General features: G+C 36.6%; 1 protein-coding gene across 1 annotated transcript; it reads right to left on the bottom strand.

Annotated features, from left to right (window-relative positions):
- Window positions 1-1104: 1104 nt before the first annotated feature.
- SLC33A1 (solute carrier family 33 member 1) lies at window positions 1105-19972 on the bottom strand. The gene is made up of 6 exons (XM_083364565.1): window positions 18826-19972; window positions 12486-12676; window positions 10583-10767; window positions 9290-9407; window positions 8347-8562; window positions 1105-5930 (listed from the first exon to the last, which is right to left on the bottom strand). Exons 1-6 carry the CDS (start codon window positions 19595-19597, stop codon window positions 5763-5765), a joined length of 1650 nt encoding a protein of 549 aa, XP_083220691.1. The 5' UTR covers window positions 19598-19972; the 3' UTR covers window positions 1105-5762.
- Between the last annotated feature and the right edge of the window lie 241 nt (window positions 19973-20213).

Here is a 20213-nt window from a genome sequence, read left to right as displayed (position 1 = left end):
TTAAGTTAGTCCCACCAGGCTCAAGGTTGACTCAGCCTTCCATCCTTCCGAGGTAGGTAAAATGAGGACCCAGATTGTTGGGGGCAATAAGCTGACTTTGTAATAATGCTGCTTGGGGGCCCCCAAAAGCCCTAATAAGCAGGCATATACATAGAATGAAGGCTACTGCTAAGCTTGTAAGCCGCCCTGAGTCTTCGGAGAAGGGCGGGATATAAATGGGATTTTAAAAAAAAAGTTAGTAACATGATTGTTAATTGAATCTGGTTTCCTCATTGACTTTACTTATCAGAAGGTTGCAAACGGTGATCACATGATCTAGGACACTGCAGATGTCATAAATATGAACTTGTTGCCAAGCATGTGAATTTTGATCACATGACTGTGAGGATGCTGCAACGATTGTATGAAAAACAGTCGTAAGTCACTTTTCTCAGTGTCGTTTCAACTTAGAATGGTCACTAAATTAATTGTTGTAAGTCGAGAACTACCTGTATACTCTTGGCAACATCTATCCAGGAGACACTTGCCATTTTCTTAGATTCTTGGGAAGTATGTAAGTATCCAAAAGCTTGACTGTTTAAATCTCTGTAATCAGGATATACTTTTTTCTGAGAGAGGGAACTTTGCATATGCTCTATGCCAGGGGTGTCAAACTCAATTTCATTGAGGGCCGCATCAGCATTGCGGTTGCCCTCAGGGGGCCGGATGGGTGTGGCCTGGGTGGGTGTGGCCTACTGGGTGGGCGTGGCTAGAGTGTGTATGGCCTACTGGGTGGGCGTGGCCAGCTCTACATCGTTCACATCAAGGGTGCCTATGGGGGCCCGGGCAGGAGTGGGACAGATCTGAGGGTCTCTGGCAGAAGGAGGGTCTCTGGGCCAGGGCCAAGGCAGTGGGGGCCGTTCCCTCACTGTTTCCAGGATGGCTTCGCGGGCCACATGAAACCACTTTGCGGGCCGCATCCGGCCCCCGGGCCTTGTGTTTGACATGTCTGCTCTATGCTATGATAGGTATTGCAGGACTGAGTACTTAGGAACTTGACAATGCATTTAATTCATGGAGCACATTAAGAATTAGTCACAACTTCAAATTCTCTGCTACAATTTAACCCCCAAATTACAAAAAGAAATATTACAAGATTTCATAAAGCAATCAGTAGCATTTCTGATATACATTCAACATCAGAACATGAAAACTGCTTTAGGGACAATCATGGAGTAGTTTGTAGATTTCAATTATATGATCGATAAATGTAAAACTAATGCTCAGTCCTGGATCACAAGGAATATAGAAGGCCCCAGTCCAATCTCCATCAACTCCAATTAAAACAACAGGTAACAGGTGATATGAAAAATTCCTGAGTTCCTGGACAATAACACCTTGTTAGATAAATAGGACTATATAGATCAGTGAACTAGTGTAACACAGCTTTCTGTTATTAAAATAACACGGTTGTCATTTTTCAGATGCAACATTTCTTCTCAAAAACCATTTCTTCTTATAGTAATTGATCTCTACACTTCTCCAGAATTCTTCCACTGCATTCTATCATTTTGAAAGTGAGGGGAAAAAATAACAAGATGCAAGAATTTGCAAGAATTATTTTGAACATTTTAAAGGCTGCTCCAAATTCTGGAGGAAAACTGATCATGCATCGCTCTAGCAATCGTTTTCTAAAAGTTGCTAGACAATTCTTTTTCAGAAGATCTACAGAATAAAATGTTATTTCCAATTTTAATTAGCATTCTAAGTATTCAATTGCTGCCCTCTTTCTTCTTGCTGTTAACAGTATTTCATAATGGAGCTCTAGGAATGTCTGGAATTATAACTGCATATATATATTAAAAGAATAGTCCAAGAGGAGAACTTTTCCACCCCCCATTTTTTTCAAGTTTCTCTCTTTTAAGTTTTAGAAAACAAAATAAGTGTTGCTTTACATTTTTATGTGATATTTAATTTTTCTTTAAGCATCTTCAGAAACAGAAATTACTTTGGAAATTGAGTATGTAGAAAGAAACTGCAGGATCAAGAAACCAGGCAAAGTATTTACTGCTTTTCAGTTCCAAAGCAATATTTGTAGCACAACTTTTCTATTTAACTTATCAACGCACAAACAAAAATTAAAACTTGATCTCGCTTTATTGAAATAAGCAGAAAGAGCTTTCAAGGCTTTATAATGTGGCACTTTCATAAAAGCACTTGCACTAAGAAAATTGTACTCTGTTCTCATGCTTATTAACAAGATTTAAAGCAATGAAGAGATTTAAATATTTTTTTAAAAATCCAGTAAACGTTAAATTATCACAAGTTTATTTTTGAAGTGAACCATTTTTTACCTTAATAGCCAGCAATTTCTTCAAGGTGCTTAACAGTTAGTTCAAAAGTTGTTGTTTTTTTAAAAAAATGTCCTTTTAAGTGGCATTTTCTGATTTTATGCTCTATTACCAAGGAACCCCACCCCCAAGCTCAATTAGCAATATGCCAAAATACACATTATTTTCTATCCTGTATTATTGTCAAAGTATTTTCAGAGTTACTACCCATCATTAAACTGTTCATAACTAAAAATACTTTTTAAAAAAGATTTGAGAATGCTTTCCTTCAACAAGCATTTACAACTCATAACGTTACATGGAAATAGATTTGATTGTATTCAGTTTTCCCTCAAGTTATTTTAGGCTATCCAAACTAAGGCAAATATAATATACTGCCCACTATTTTTAAAGTCAAGTTTGATTAAATCTTGAAGGGAATGAGTTCATCATAATATCAAGGCAGAATAAAATCATGACATGGGTAAGTAATACAAATAAACCAAACTCTAGCTTTATAAACCTTAATAATGCAAAATTGAAGAGACAGTAGCAGACTGTTGGTTAAGTTGCAAACGATAAAAATTTAAGCTGGAATTATCAAATAACATCCTCATCAAAATTCAACATCATTCTTTATGGGTTTTGCCTTTGATTACAAGATTGCTACTATTTTAAAAATCACTGGTTTTGAATTTTAAGATATGTTCTCTTTTTAATGAGGTAATTAGAATTGATTGTTCGTTATCAGGGTTTTCTCATTCTGAAAACTGAAACTATTACATGCATAGATTGTTGGGCATTATCATTTATTCCAATTAAGTAACTTATTTAATCAAATCTTAGTGAAAAACCATCAGAATATTTCTCAACCAACTTACTTCATTTGGAGTCTGCACAAAAATTATATTGACTAGCAAAAAATCTTTTCCCCTCCCCACAAACTCATTTTTAGTTCCTACAGATACTTACTTCTCATTTCATATTGGTTCGGGTTAAAAATGCAAAAACATGCCTTTAACTATGATAGCCTATAGTGGATTTAGAGATTTTCATACAACAAAAATAGAAATATTACTCAGGTTATATTTGTAGAACTTGGGGACACTGTTATCACATCAATAATCAGCTCCTAAAAGTAAAATTTAATAAGCTTCCAACCCATGACTCTTAGAAGAGAAGCTTATAGTAAGCCTCCCTTGAAATTTGAGTATATTTGTGTGTTTTTATGTTTGTATAAAGCCTTGAAAACAGCATTTAGAAATAATTGCTTAATTTGTATCTCTGTAAGACATACTGGGACATATTCTATGTACTAAGACCTAAACCAACCATACATACAAAAGCCATAAGACAGGATGGGGGAACCCATGCCATATCTCACAGCTGAGGGTTTTTTTTTAGACTAATAGAATTCTTTTGAACTTTTGAACTTATTTTTGCATTTCAAAAGTGAGTTTAATGTTTATGGAAAGGAGAACGCTGTTTGAGAAACATCACCCTCAGTCTCCTGGAGCACATTTTTTTTAATGTCATCTTTTATAATTCAGGTGATATTCCAAATCTCATATACTTAGAAAACTTTTAAATTTTTCTATTGATTCTGTTTTTTTTCCAATTTACATAATTTATTTTACATTGCCAGAGTGTTGTTTAAATGGATAATCTTTATTTATTTTGGCACCTTGTATTAATAGTAATACAGAATAGGAAAACATGAAAAGGCTATTTCATCATTTATTGTGAATACTCTTCTTGTCACACAGCTTTTTCTAAACGAAATCCCTGCCCCCTGCTGAAAAGGGCTAGAAACAACTAATATTTTACAGAACTCTTATTTCTCCTTTCCTCTCATCTCCTCTGCAGCCACCTACCCCTGGCTTTCTTATTCTAGCATTTTCACTGTATTTACTAAAATTATCAATTACGATTACTGTGTTTGTGCTAATCTATGCAGAAAGGATAAATCAAATTTCAGAAAATCCAAATCAGGTTGCTGTAAAATATTGATGAAAATGATCTCTCTTTATTGAGAGCACTATGGAGTTTTCATACAAGTTACCAAATTGGATTGTTCATCTGATCTACAGTATATTATATTATTTAAATAATATGTTATCAGTATCTCAGAGCAGCATGCCAGAATTTCTATAACAAATTCTAAGAGAAGTGTCAACCAAACACAAAAGGTTATCTTCCCCCTGTTGATGTTAAAATGTATTTGAAAACTAACCCTATTTTTATTTTCTTGGAAGTAGTTCCTATTCATTTCATTGGAACGCACATCTGTGTTTTTAAAAAAAGACATTTTCTAACATAAATATTAGAGGTTTAAATTCACACTCTGAAAAGAGCATCAAAACAGTGTAAATCAGAAAGATTCACATGGAATCAAAAAATGTCAATTTATGACATTGAAATAACCAGTAAAACTGAGACATATCCCTGATATGAGTGTTTCAGTATTTCAGTGTCAAAAAGTATGACTGTTTTAATTTTTGAATAAATGTTCATATGAAAGATGTATACAATACATCAAATGCTATACACAGCCCATTTCCATATGATATACATTATACTGTACATCATTAGATTATAAAAAAAAATTCCGTTAATGTTCATTGAAACATTTACTTAGATTCCTGACATCAGCAGAAATGGGTATATTTTATGACAATGACACTTAATGTTCTAAAATTTAACAGTACAGATATTTGGTTGCCATCTTACACAACTTATTTCCAGAAGGCACTAAATAGTCTGCTTAGTCCTATTTGAGTCCCCCCCCCACACACAAAAAGAAAGAAAAAAAGTATGTTCCATTCTTCATAAACCACAACTTTGGTTTTTCATGTGCAAACAGTTGTCATCAATTTTATATCTGGTCTTAACGTTTTGAAAAACTTCAGTACCAATTAATAATGCCTCTGTGGCTTGGGGCTACTTATGCTGTAAACTATTAGTACCGTAATGATGAAACTATTTCTATTAGCAAATAAAGTATAGGGAACTTTAAAAGGAAAAAAGCATATTCTCACTACTATAGATATATATTTTTTTATAAATCTATATAAACTTTTTTTTTTCTAAAACATTTTAACCATGTAGATTCACTGTTTATTATAAATCAAAATTATTTTAAGTTCCTTTAAAGACAGCTTTTTTCTTCTAAGGTAACTTTAAGGGCATAAAAGAAAGAAAGGCAACAACTGTAATTTAGCGGAATAGTAACAGATTTTAAATGTTTTTATGAAGTAATAAAAAACCTTTAAGAATAATTTTGGATAAGAAGGGCAAACTTTATAATTGATCCATACAGTACTTAACTTGACTTTAGCTTTTGTAAAGCCATTTGGCATATATAAACTGACCATTTTTAGATGTGGATACTTGTTCTCTTATATATTTGTTATATGACAATTTTAGCTAGTCTTTTGTGATATTTCATTTTCATTAACTGATTCTTCTGCATTTCCATGACGTCGGTTGCTCATCCTGCAGCCTTTTCAATTTGGGCCCAAGAAACAGCCACCAAACAAATCCCAATACTACGCATATTATGGATTCCACATAATAACCATCCAGAGTAATAACACAAGATCCACCTTCTTTTGAGCAAAGCTGTAATACAGAAAAACAGAAGGAATAGGGAACAAGTGATAAGTATATCAGGTGTAGATAAACAAATTGCTTTTGACGTATGTAGCACATTAAAACTTTTTTCCCAAATGCCTAACTGGTTTTCCATTACTTTAACATGCATGATTTAAAAAGTGTGTACAATATTAAAAAATGGACTAAGCTGCTGAGAATATTTGTTGACAACCCACAATTTTTGGCCTAATTTCAAAAATCTTTGCAAGAATGGAGAAGAAAGGAACACTACAAAAGTGGAGATTTACTTAAACAAGTGAAAATAGCTAGGGATGTTTTAATTTGGATTTTTTTTTCTCTACAGGAGTTTTGTCTTCATGGCCTAAACCAGGGGTCCTCAACCTTGGCAACTTTAAGACTTGTGGACTTCAACTCCCAGAATTCTTTGCTGGCTGAGCAATTCTGGGAGTTGAAGTCCACAGGTCTTAAAGTTGCCAAGGCTGAGGACCCTTGGCCTAAACAAAACAATATTATAATTACAAATCAGTTCAATAAAATTAGCTCATTAGAGGTAGCGCTTGACTTACAATCACTATTGGGACTTGAATTTTGGTCCTAATTTGGTCCAGGTACTCACATAACTAGACTCTTATCTTTTTACCATTTTTGTAACAGTCACTAAGCAAATCATGCAGTTGTAAGTCCAAATCATAACATTGTTAAGCAGTCACAAAGTTGTTAAGTGAAACCATTCTCCCAAATTGGTGTGTGTGTGACAGAAACCAGCCCAAAATACAGCAAATCTGTCACATGACCATAGATGGCTTAACTAGTCAAAAATGCTCATTTCTAAGTGCCTGAAATGCAGTCATGTGATGGGGGGGAGCATGACATTTTATAATGGCATAGAATAGAATAGAATAGAATAGAATAGAATAGAATAGAATAGAATAGAATAGAATAGAATAGAATAGAATAGAATAGAATAGAATAGAATAGGAATAGAATAGAATAGAATAGAATAGAATAGAATAGAATAGAATAGAATAGAATAGAATAGAATAGAATAGAATAGAATAGAAATCTGCAAGGGGCCTTGGAGATCTTCTAGTCCAGCCTCCAGTTCAAGCAGGGGAACCTGTACCATCTCTGACAGATGATTGTCCAGTCTCTTCTTGTGCTTTACAGGCTGTGAAAAGAACTCTTTCCAAGACCATCATAATTTCGAACAGTTGTTAAATGACCTGTTGTAAGCTGAGGACTGCCTATTGGTAGTCCTCGAGTTACGACCACAATTGAATCCATTTTATGACCTTTCTTGCCACATTTGTTAAATGTATCACTGCTTTTGTTAAATTAGTAACATGGTTATTAAGTGAATCTGGCTTCCCCATTGACTTCGCTTGCCCGAAAGTTCATAAAAGGTCATCACATTCTTCAGGACACTGCAACCGTCAGTTGCCAAGTGTCTGAATTTTGATCACGTGACTACAGAGATGCTGCAATAGTTGCAAGTCTGAAAAACAGTCATAAGTCCCTTTTTCAGTGCCATCATAACTTTGAACAGTCACTAAATGAACTGTTGTAAATCAAGGATTACCTGCATTTGGTTCTATAGTTTGGTTCTCCACATAAATTGTTTTTTATTGTCTTAAAATGTTTTAGTGTTTTAATTCTAATATATTTATTGACTTATAAGCTGCCTAGAGTTATTGACAGAGATGGGCAACTATAAAATTGAATGAATGTTTCAGTCAGGCACACCAAAGTCATCTATAAATGATACTTTTATATTGTTTTTGATAATGTGCCATCAACTTAAGTGTTCACTTTTAGCAACCACACAAACAGACTTTTTTCAGGATATTTTTTTTCTAAACTGTAAAAATATTATTCATGGCTTCTGAAGAAGCTTGGATAGCAGCCCAACTTGGCTTGATACGTTAGCTTCTTCTAGAATCTTTAATCACAATTTTCTAGTTTGGAGTAAACAGGAAATTACGATCAATGCAAGATGTCCACTTTGTCTGTCAATACCATTCTGATGCAATGCCTGATGTAAATTATATAGTGTTCACAAGGGTTGTGTGTAATCCCAAGTAATCAGGTCAATTTGTGATTGTCCAAATGCAGCTATTATGTTCAGTTAAAAAGAATAAAAAATGTGGATTGCAGCTAAAGACTTAATACTTCTTTCAAGAGAATATGGCAAAATCCTACAGTTTTGATCATTATGTTGCAACTGAATTCTTAGTAGAGCAAAAACATTTTAGGTAGACCAATGAAACATGGGATCTAGTAAGACAAAGCAAAAGTACTAATAATATATTAAAAAGTTTCTAAAGCGCCTCATAATCCATTTCAAATTTATAAAATCAGTGAGGAAATTTAGTTATCACCCTACTAGCATTAAGATGGGGAATCCGTCTTGCACCAAACTTACTTCTTTAGCAGCTGAAGTCCCACAGCTGTGACCTTGAATTCCAACACATTGTTTTGCTGTAAGTGGGTCCACAAGCCACAGAGCTACTGTGGCTGGCCAGTTTCCTCCCAGATTGGATACTGTGTTAAGCAGTGTCATGTACGTTCCTCCAATGAGTGGGTCACTAACTTTGGCATTGAAAGCCATTATAGCAACATACATGCTATATAAAGTAACCTGGAAAACAATAAGCACCAAGGCATGACTTGATTTTTATTCAAAACATCCTGCTCTTTCTTCTAGAACTGGGTAAGAATCTTTTTTTTTTGTTCCTGAGAGCACATATAATAGATCCCAATGCATCTCATTCCTATCTCACTATATTAAAAGAAACTTGCAAGATTCTGGTGGTTAATAAGATCAACCAGGATTGTTCCTTGCATAATGAAATATTTAATTATGTGACAAAAATTGCTGAGTCACAACAATTAATGCATACATCTCCACCCAATTAATCAACTGAAATTGCACTTTATGTTCACGTGTGTGTATACACACATATATACTGTAAACACACATCTGTATGTATGCATGAATTTGTGTATGTATAAGCTGTACACATTCCAAAAGTGCTTCTGAAAAATGTTTTGAATCTCCACAACTGCAGCATTTATTAAAGACTACAACTGTTATTTATTAAAGCCACCCAGCATTTTTCAGGTTTTCATGTGAGCCTAAACAGCAGGGGTGTCAAACTGCCGCCGGAAGCCGTGCCCATCCCATTGCCGGCAATGGCAAAACCGTCCCAATACGTTGTGCGACGTCACATGATGTCGTGAATTTAACATGTCTGCTAAACAGAGATGCTACTGCTTTCAATAATCCATTCATTAAAGATCCAGCACTTCTTGAAGCAATCATACTTAAACTGAACTAATAACTCCACTCATGTACACAACCTTACCTGGTGTAAGGCATAACTCAGCAATAATATTATGTAGTAATAAATTGGAAATCCTCCTTCATACTTTACTCTGGGAGTCCACCAAACCAGGAGAGCAAATTCTAATCCAAACAGTAGCCTACAAAAGACGAGAATATTTTTAATTGATAATGTAACTGTTCCTGTAATATACAGAAGCCATATGACAATCTGATATTCACAAGTTTTAGATCAAAGTTAATTCATTAACAAAAGGGCCAGCTTCTAGTGTGCTATTTAACATATGTGAATTGAGAAGCGTAAAAACACAGATGCACTTGGCTGATACCAAATAAAGCATTGCTTAAATAAAATTTCATTCTACAAATCACATAAAGCTGATATATGTTTTAACAGGAAACTATCCTCCTTACATATTTTCCTTTGACAGCTTCATTCACCTTCCAGTTCTATTCTATTCTATTCTATTCTGTTCTGTTCTGTTCTGTTCTGTTCTGTTCTATTCTATTCTATTCTATTCTATTCATAGTTTGAGTAGTGTTATATCTGCACTAATTATATCTGCGCTTATTAAAGAAAGAGCAAGATAAAGTTAAAAGCTATGATTTGTCTGATTTGTTTAGAGAAGAATAAATTGGAGGGATTCTCATTCTATACAAAAAACAACAACGTGAGGCCCCTTTTGATTTGGTTAGTTCAGTGTTTCTCAACTTTGCAATCTTTAAGATGTGTGGACTTCAACTCCCAATATTCCCCAGCCAGGACAGAACCAACTGAGTTATGCATGATCCTTATCCCCAGATAAGACAGAATTATGTACAGTTGAGATTTGCTACAATGTGTGAACATAATTTTTTTTCACTTGGTCAGTAAAAGGAGGGAGAGAAATGATGTGTACTTAAAGAATTTAACATAAGCCTCAGACAGAAAGAAACCTGCTGTCCCAGATTTGCCGGTTCTTGAGATGCAAATTTAACTATTTTTAATAGATTGTTGTTGTTGTTAGTTGCGAAGTTGTGTCTGACCCATCGCGACCCCATGGACCCCTCCAGGCCTTCCTCTCCTGTACCATCTTCTGGAGTCCATTTAAGCTCACGCCTACTGCTTCAGTGACTCCATCCAGCCACCTCATTCTCTGTCGTCCCCTTCTTCTCTTGCCCTCAACCTTTCCCAGCATTAGGCTCTTCTCCAATGAGTCCTTCCTTCTCATTAGGAGTATTTGAGTTTCAAACTTTTAATAGATATAAAAATACAACTCCATGTAAACAGACAGTGAAATATTTTACAGCAAATGTAACAATCTAAATATTTTACCTGAAAGGCATGGCTTTATAAAATGTATTCAAGGGCTTTGGCCCTGCTGTATATTTGCTGATGATCAGAGGCAGTATGATTTGCAATGGAACCATTGGAACAGCAAGCAGAGCTAAATGTTCCTTAGGCACCCCTTCTTCTACCAGTTTGAGACCTGTTACAGCATCTGCTGCTGAGAAACCAACCTGCAACATAAATGCTTGTTAATTTTCTCTAAGGTTATTAATTTTAAGCTTTTCTTAAATTTGTCTTGATAACTAATTTTATAACTTGGTCTTGCTTTTTCAGTAGCCGGATAGTGAAGTAAACCACTTTTGATTTAAATGAAACTCGTACCCTGCTTCAAATCAATAATGTGAAATTTATAAAAATATTGATTTGGACCAAAAAAAAATCTTATATATCCGGTTTACTGTTATGCAACAAGAAATGTACTCAGACATTATGATTTTTAAATCACTTTGTTTTTCCCATCAAAATCTATGGATTTTCATAAAATGTGCTTTAAAAACTATTCAGCAACATAGAAGAATCAAGCAGATATGCCTTGCTATGCAAAATAATAATTACAAATCTTTTTTTAAAAAATAATAATAATAATAAGTACCACTTGGGATTATAAAAATTAGTGGTTCCCCACAGCAATCATGACCCTGGCACTAGAACATTCCTGTTAGAGTTATCATACTTGACCTATGACCATTTGGTCAGTGACTGAAGTAACAATGGCTCTGAAGGAATGGTAGTCCTAGCACAGTGATGGCGAACCTTTTAGAGACCGAGTGACCAAACTGCAATCCAAAACCCACTTATGTATCATCGGGTGCCCGGTGGGCATGGCCCATTGGGTGGGTGTGGTTATGGTGGTAATGGCAGACTAGGTGGGACTAAAAAGTTCAATTAATCAATTTCAACTTTGTGAGATCTTTTTTTTCCCATGAGAAGTTGAAATTAATTGATTGAATGAACCTTTTTTTTTGTTTTGCATATGGCGGCGGAGGCCTAAAGCGAAAAGGTTTTATAAAACCCAGCTGAAGGCCTAGGACTGGGACGATGGCACCCGTGCCCAAAGAGAGGGCTCTGCGTGCCACCTGTGGCACACGTGCCATAGGTTCGCCACCATGGTCTTAGCACCTCCACTGTCATGTGATTGTGATCTGGGCATTTAGCAACTGGTTTGCACTTACAAGTGGTTGCAACACCCTATGATCATGTGATCACCATTTGCAATCTTCCCTACTGGCTTTCGCAGAGAGTTAATGGGGAAGCTGCCAGAAAAAGTTTGTAAGTCACTGGGGTAAATCTCCCTCACCCATGCTTTGTGCACCATCCCTGACTTTTGTGCACCTTCCCCAACCTTCACTGTGCCTCACACATTTCCTTACTCTTTATGAACTCCGTCAATGCATCTCTCACACGTCCTTCCCAATCTTTGTGCATGTTCCCCAAGCTTTGTCGCATCTCTAATGCAATCCCTCACACTCTTACACACCCTCCCTAAACTTCACTGTACCTTCCTTGCACTCCTTCCCCCACCCAGCATAAGCCTCTATCCTGCCTGCCAACCTAGGACTTTCAACTTCCTGCCAGCTTCCCCACTGGTTTTGCTTATGGGAAGCCAGCAGGAAGTTGCCTCACCTACTGATTAGAAAACTGAGTTAAATGACGGTAACTAAAACTAAAGGAATTGCCATCGCTAAGTGATGTCATAGCACTCTATAAATGCATCATTTTGTGACAGAAATTCCAGTTCCAAATGCCATAAGTCAAAAACTCCCTGTAATTTCGTGATTCATAGTGATTTAATTTAATAAGACTTACATATCAGTCTATAGATAAATAACCCTTTGCAAAAATGACTCAAATTCCCAAATGGAAACTACTTTACAAATTATTTACTCACTTTTGCTGTTAAGATCAGGGCACAAAACGTAAGGACAGCTGGCATTCTGATTATTGAGAAAAGCAGCTTGTATGTATCCATGATTCCTTTTGTCTCTTCTTTGGTTGGTGTTATTGTCTTGTTTTCCTTTTTCAAAAGCGCAACCAATGTAGTAGTTATTAAAAAAACAGCACCCCAGGAAAAGAGGAAATCTGAAACGATATTCATTTATAATCCAAATTTTTCATTAATGACCTTTTATGCCAGCCTTTCCTACAGATTCTTTGAGTCTTGTGAAACTATAGTGGAACCTATCTAAAGAAACCAGACAGGGGCAAGCCATTATATTTTAAATATAGAATACTAAATTTCACAGATACTATGACTAGACTTAAACAATATAAAATAATTAATATATCACCCAAATATGGACATGTGTTTTACAGAAGTTCCCTGCATCTAACAAAACTTTTTTATTCAATGGTATAATTCACTTAGATGAGAGCCAATGTAATGTGCTGGCTAAGGGACTAGGTTAGAAACCGAGAGACTAAATTCTAGTCTTGCCTTAGGCACAATGCCAGCTGGTAATCTTGCGCCAGTTACTCTCTCTTAGACCTAGAAAGCAACAATGACAAACCATTTCTAAAATTTTGCCCAGAAAATTTCAGGCAGTCACCAGGAGTCAAAACTGACTCAAAGGCACCAAAGTAAGAAAATAATCTACTTATACTTGATCTAAGATACCAATAGGATAAATTGGCAACTTCTAATGAACTTTGGGCTGAACTAGAACTGAAAAGATTGTGATATATGGATAGGTTAAAAGTAAAAGTTAGGCTATGGAGAGGTGGGTTTTTTTTATTTGTAGCATTAAAAGTGGGCGAAAAATTATTTTAGCTTATGCTTGGAATGATGAAGGTTGGGTGCTACTTATTATTGACTTTGTTTTTTGGCTGTCTTTCATTCTGCATATGTCCAGAACTACAAATCCTACTCAAATCTCCAATGATCCTAGCACTCTACAATTTTTTGCCGTATTTTTTCTTTCTGCATGTTATTTATGCCACAGTGAAAATGAGCAAGTGCACAGTATGAGCTCAGCCAACATCTTCCTAGCATCCCTAATGATTTTCTGTATTCTTAAGAATAATGAATCAGCAAGATCAAGAGAAAACTGCATAGCAGATTCCTCTTCTGAAAAAAGTAACAAATATTGGCGCAAGGGGCTCTCCTCAAGTGAAAAGGTAAAACTGCTAGACACCTTAGCTGGTTGGACATTGTACTATCTATTGCATGGCAATTTAACATCAATAATTTCACTGCATGTTCCATAAGGAAAAATGAAATTAGTAGCCTTGTGAGTATGGAATCTCAAAGTATTGAACATCATTGGGATCTCTCCCTGGAACAGATGGAACAGGATGTCATCATGTGGATAAAGGACCAAACCGCCCCCCAAAAATGGGTTATTGAGTGAACCATTAATCCATGAAAAAAATTCTCTCTATAGTTTGGGATAGAAAGCACTGAGCATGATTTCCAAGCTTGGAGAGGTAGGTTTCACAAATTCATCTACTACAACCACAACAGTATCAAGCTGGCACAGAAGGTTGCCTTGCTGAACCATAGATGTTAAATCTGATTGATACTGAAGCTGGAGGCTAGAATTCTTCAGTGCTGAAGATCAGCTGGTTCTTGGAAATTTGTGCAGAATAAAATCCATGTGCCCTAAAAAAAGTCTTCCAACAGAATAACATGTGATCACAGAGCTTTTCTTAGTGGGTCAACTGGCTTTCAGGATTAAAATGGAAAAATATTTTTCCTTCAGGAACCTGGCCTTTAGAACTTTCCTGGTGCTTGACAATATCCTTGATCCTCCCGAGACTCTTCAAGTCACACATTTAAACCTGGAGAACTTTTCTTTCTTGTCATACAATACTATCCTTTTGACTAAGATCATTCTACGATTGTTGCACTTTCAGCACAATGCTGGATCCCACTGAAAAATTAGCATTCTCCATCGGTCAGTAATTTCTGAAGGAGACAGCACCATGAACAGCACTGAGATTAAGACACCTTTTGCAATAATGATATCCCACAGATGGAACCCAATGTAAAAATGCTTGAGCAGTCAGCTCTTCATCTACTGAATCAATTCCATCAATGGGAGATGAAATTGAGTGGATCACCAATCTTGGACTCTTGACTCTACAAAGCACCATTATCTGCTTCTTTGCAAATACAGGTATAGCTACTATGTGACTGGTCATCTTCACAATGCAATACAACACTTCCCATAGTTTTGAGGAGGAAAAAGTGGAAGAATGTGCCATGCTTCCTTATTTCATCCTTTTTTGGAGACGGTGCTGCTCATTTCACCAGTAGAAGAAACACTATTCTTTTAGTCTTCATTTTTTGATTCTACTGTACAGTCATTATTTTTTTAAATAGAGTATTTAAAATACTCATAAATGCTAGTTATTCATTCCTTTTTGTTTATCCCTGTCTTATTCTATAATCAAAATAAAATAGTATATGAGAGCAAAAAATCTGAAGTGGCCAAAATACACCATCCTTATTTCTGCTTTTTTACTTGCATTTATGGTGAATTTTGGTTGATTTTTCAATCATTTTCTTATACCTAACATTCCAATGTCAGCAGTTTCATTAACTGCAGTTGAATGTTGAAATGTAAACCCCCCCCCCCCACCCCATGAGTAACTGGATCTACCTGTATTACAACATTATCTTTGTTTGGATTTTCTTAGATATTTGATATTATTTTCTTTCCTTACAAAGTAAGAGATTTAAGTTTCACTCTTTTGAGTTTACAATGGGCTTGTTTGTTTGCTGTAACTTAGCATATACACCAACTGTACAGTTACTATAATGCAGAACTATATAAATTGACGCAGATACATCAAAAGTAGACAGATTTGATAGGGTTAAGAAAATATACAAAGATAGTACGGTGCTTTGGCAGAAGTACCCATACAGGTTTATGTAATCCTGTATTTATATAATTACTTCTATAACAATAAATGTTTTATAGTGCACATTTTGTACAAACATGTTGTATACCACTAAACACTGTATTGTGACAGATCATTTAATTAAATGGCTAGTTGTAAAAATTCTAACCTAATCCTAACGTACTGCATTTCCATGATCAAATCACTGATCCCTCTATCAAAAGGACTGGGTCAGCTTGGTAATGATTTATTCATGACTGACCCACGCTGACTCCTGTGAAGTAATGCATTATTTTCTAAATGCTCACAGACTGCTTAGCAATCTGTTTCAATTTTGCTCAGTATCAGCATCAGTTTGGAGTTGTAAAAAACAGCTGAAAAACCAAACAAGCAAAAACAACATGGATTTCAGGATGGTATCATTAATGCTAGTCTGGGATAAATACAGAATATTAAAAATTATTAAAAATTCCCACTCTCAGTTGTAGTAGTCTAATTAAAGGAAAAATATTTGAAATGCTTTCTTCCCAAATCATTCCCATTCAGACTGTGTTGCCTCTTCTCAGACAAATGAAATGCTTCATCCTGGTTTCTCATAAACTGTCACATCAGTTAGCTGGATCCTTTCTTTTAAAGACAAAAACAATGCTTACCCTTCTTTATTATACCAACTAACCATGAAAGAACTCTGGGATGACATCTATAAATATCTGAGGACTTGGATATAATCAGTCTGGTCCTGAACTGAAGTATTCTTGGTAGCCAGCTTTTAACATATTTTTTTCTTATTTTGAGTTACCACTTTAAAAATTAATTGTTCTGCTGAAGTCAATCTGAACATATTTTCTTTTTGGCATGATGACCAAAGAAAAGTCAAGAAGTTCTAACCTCTCCCTATTACTCATCCTAACAATGGACCCATCCCTTTCTTCTTTTACTTATGACAGACTCAAACAAGCCCATTTTCAAGATTTTCTTGAGAACCTAAATCTCATTTTGTACTTTATACTTCCTAACTTTCCTTGCATAGATATAGTTCCTTGTTGATATGCCCCTTGGTGATTCACCCATCTTCCCTTTACTATATATCTTAACTCAAAAGTTATTTATGCTATCCACAAGTTTCCTAAGTTGCCCCTTATTTTTTTCCCTTGCTGAAGCCGAGTGCTCTATTATACTTCTAGTATCTTATTTTCAACTTGGACACAACCCATGTGTACATCCTTGGACCTGGCAATTTATGCCCACAGGAAACTATCTATTACTTCTGTAATCTTGCTGAAATTGGCTACCTTGAACTCTATGATTATGGCCCAATTTTTCTTACCATAATATTACAGGTAAATGGCATGGTTACATACTTCCAAAATTCTATTGCTTTTACTTTTCCAATCAGTTCTTCCCTACTGATCAGGATCAGATTTCATTCATTCATTCATTCATTCATTCATACACTATAGAAAAGCTGGCTCCTTTTTTTCCTTTTTTCCATGCTCAATTATCTGAATCTCAATATAATGTCCACTTCCTTCACGATGTTATACACACATACAAATACATTAGTGTAGTCTTTTTCTTTGACATAATTTATACCACTAAATCTTTGAATACCATGAGTTCAGTTTCATTAATGCTAAATTATATTACATTCCGGCATTAACATTTCTAGCTTTTCTTGTTTCCCATATTCTGTATAGAAACATAACTTGATCTTCCTGCATTTATGTGCTCATTATTTGATGTTTACACATTCTACATATTGCTCCCCAATATCAGGCTATCAAGACTCCTTTCAAACACCTTCACTTTCAATTTTCTCTTGCCAGGCGTCCCTCATCTTGGAAAAGGATCCCATTATTTAAGAATGCAAACCATTTCTATTAGCATCATCTGGATAGTCTACTTCCAGTAGTCTTCTCTCTCTTCTTAGACCATGTCCTCCAATGGAAAGGAGAAAAAAATCACCTGTGCCCCAACTTCTTCATCCTCCTGTCCAATATTTCATAATACCTTACATATCTGCAGGGCTGGGTTTCACCGTTTGTTTCCACATGGATGACAGAAAGAAATATTTTTTACTAGAAGTATCAGTCTTCAACGTCTTTCCATCACACTCCAAATGTGTCCCAGAAAGGCATACTTGTCATCAAAGACTACCCAGCTGACAGATTGCTACTTCAATCTCTCTCAGCAGGAATTTTCTAATATCCACCTCCCCTTACTTCCATTTCTTTAGGACAAAGACAGGAATACTTTCATTTGTAGAATCAGAAGTGTCTTCTTACTCACTTTGAGGCTTGTAACAGCCAGAAATCCACAGGAAAGCCATGGAAAGTGTTCTAACAACCATACAAGCATAAAACCTGTACTCAAGAGGCAAGAGCTTCTGTGTCACAATCTGGGAAGTTTCTTGAGGCCCTTGTCTTGCCAGTTTGTTCCTATGCGCTATTCAAAAATTCCCTACCATGCTTGGTAAGTGGGCAGATTTTGCCTTTGGCTTTTTTACTTTCATTTCCAGGAGGTCAATCAACCCACACTTGTAAGATGTACAGTTTGTCATCTTCAGAAAGGAAAATAAATATGGCATATCACCTGCAAGTGATGAGAGCAATTCTCTCCAATTTCATATTGTTCTGATGAACAACAAACCATGAAAGTGGCTCCTCTGATTTGTTCAGCCAATTTTTTCTCTCTCTCTGGATGCTCATTTATCAATAAGGATTATTAATAATTATTTAATAAAATTAATTAGTAGTAAACTTTTGCGCTAACTACATGCTTGGATTTCTAATATTCTAAGAATATTCTAAGAAAGCTCTAAAATTTGGGTACCTTTACCTGTAGGATAAACGTAACCTATGTTATTTGGTTTCTTTTTCTAGGCCATATGTATGGGAAGTTTTGCCCTTTTCACTGATATAATTGGTAAATTTGGACACAGATAAACTAGCTAGATGCAGCTTCATAAATGAGTAAAAACATTTCATCTATGATATCACTAATCAGAATACTCTAGATATTCAAAAACAGAAATACCATCTGGCATGGTGCCACATGCCAGATCTTTTATAAAATAACATTCTTTATAAAATATGCTAATACAGAAGCATGTGTTAGATGTCACACTAACTTTGTATTTTCAAAGCTGGATAGATATGGAAACACTGAAAACTAATTATATTGCAGTTCTTCAAGTCATTCTATAAAAAGATCTTGTGCAAAACTGACAACTCTTGTAGATATTGTCATGAGATGGGCAGCAATATAAATTGTTCAATAAATAAATAGGATTGGAAATGAACCTATCATATTTGTATGTGAAATTTTCTAATTAGAAATGGACACAGAAGCCTTAAAAACCATAAGACTCTGTATCCAACATTTACCTGAAAGTGTAACGATTCCTTTGGCTTGAGGCTCAAAGCGTAAATACTTGTTGCAGAAGGAAGGTGATTCAAGAGCCAAAAACAAGACATTTCCCAAGAAGTAGCCAGCTGTCTGACCCACAGAGTTACAAGTAGATGCATAGCCCACATTTTCTCGTGATAACATAGTCAATGCCCAGCCATCTACAGCTATGTCCTGAGTGGCTGCTAGGAATTCAAAGAGGAAGAAGGTCACAGTAAGGGCCACCACATCTGGGCTTTGGCCATCGACCTCCCCAAGCAGAGAATCCACCCGCACAGACAAGTACATCATAAAAAGACCTAAAATGTACTGAGTAGGCACAAGCCAAGACTTTCGGCGACCAAAGTTTCTGAAGTACACAGCATCCACCAAGGGAGCCCAAAGCAACTTCAGACTGAAAGGCCAGAAAACAAAACTAAAGAAAGCCTGGTCTTTGTAGCTGACATTCTTGCTTTGCAAAATGAGGGGGATGCTGCCAGCAAGCCCCAGAGGAATCCCTTGCAGCACATACAGGAAGAGAAGGAGCAAGATATTGCCAAACTCTGCTCTATAGTTTTGGGGAGGCTCCATAGGCTGGATATGTGGCTCCTGAAGCAGAGCCTCCCTGTCATCTCTCCCGACTGTGTCCAGAGGGCCGTCTTCATAGAAATCTAGAGGAGTAGGCTTATCCTGCATCACATCCAGAGCATTCCGGTAGTTGCCCGGCCGGCGATGCCGGCTATTATCCTTCGAGGAAATGGCAGGGGACATGTCACACACGTAATCCAGCGCTGTTTTTCTTCAGAAGCCGAGGGGGCCGGTGGTCCTCCCCACCGAAGACTATTTTCCCTAGCCTGGGCGCAGATCGCGAGAAGCTCCCAGGTCAACCCCGGCAGATGCCCTGCGGCGGTGAGAAAGAGTTCGTCCTCTCTTTAGTTCCGCCGGCCAAATGGGCAGGTTCCCTCACCATGAAAAGGAAAGGAAGACGAATGAGATGCCTCTCTCCCCCTTCGGCATTGGGAAGCGATGAACCTCCTTTCGGTGACCTTTCGGTGACCGGCCGGGATATGGGGCACTCCGTTCGTCGGCCGTCCCCGGCACAAAAACTTCCTTCGCCTCTACCGATTTCCAAATCATTCGCCGATCCTTTTCCCAGCCTGGCTGAGTCCGACACATAAAAGTGTCCTACCGGGAAACAGAAGCCCGTGCCGAAGGAGCCGCCAAAGCAATAAAAGCTCCGCACCGCCGTGGTCTTACTCCATTGGTCGAGGGAGGATTTCGTCATGAAAGGACTGCCCTATCAGAGAAAGGTCCGGGAGAGGGAAGCGAGAAATAATGAATGGTAGCGGCGCTTGCCGGTTAAAGAGGGCGACGTATTCAATTGAAG

This window comes from Vipera ursinii, assembly GCF_947247035.1.
Source record: "Vipera ursinii genome assembly, chromosome: 5".
NCBI classification, from domain to species: Eukaryota; Metazoa; Chordata; class Lepidosauria; order Squamata; family Viperidae; genus Vipera; species Vipera ursinii.
This window is presented reverse-complemented; position numbering and strand designations above follow the sequence as displayed.

Excerpts from the sequence above, each read along its gene's own strand:
- SLC33A1 (XM_083364565.1), bottom strand. The coding sequence starts at position 19,597 with ATGTCCCCTGCCATTTCCTCGAAGGATAATAGCCGGCATCGCCGGCCG. Across the intron at positions 8,563-9,289 it reads TGAGTTATGCCTTACACCAG|GTTACTTTATATAGCATGTA; the intron begins GTAAGGTTGTGT and ends ATTGTTTTCCAG. Across the intron at positions 5,931-8,346 it reads GGACTTCAGCTGCTAAAGAA|CTTTGCTCAAAAGAAGGTGG; the intron begins GTAAGTTTGGTG and ends TCTGTATTACAG.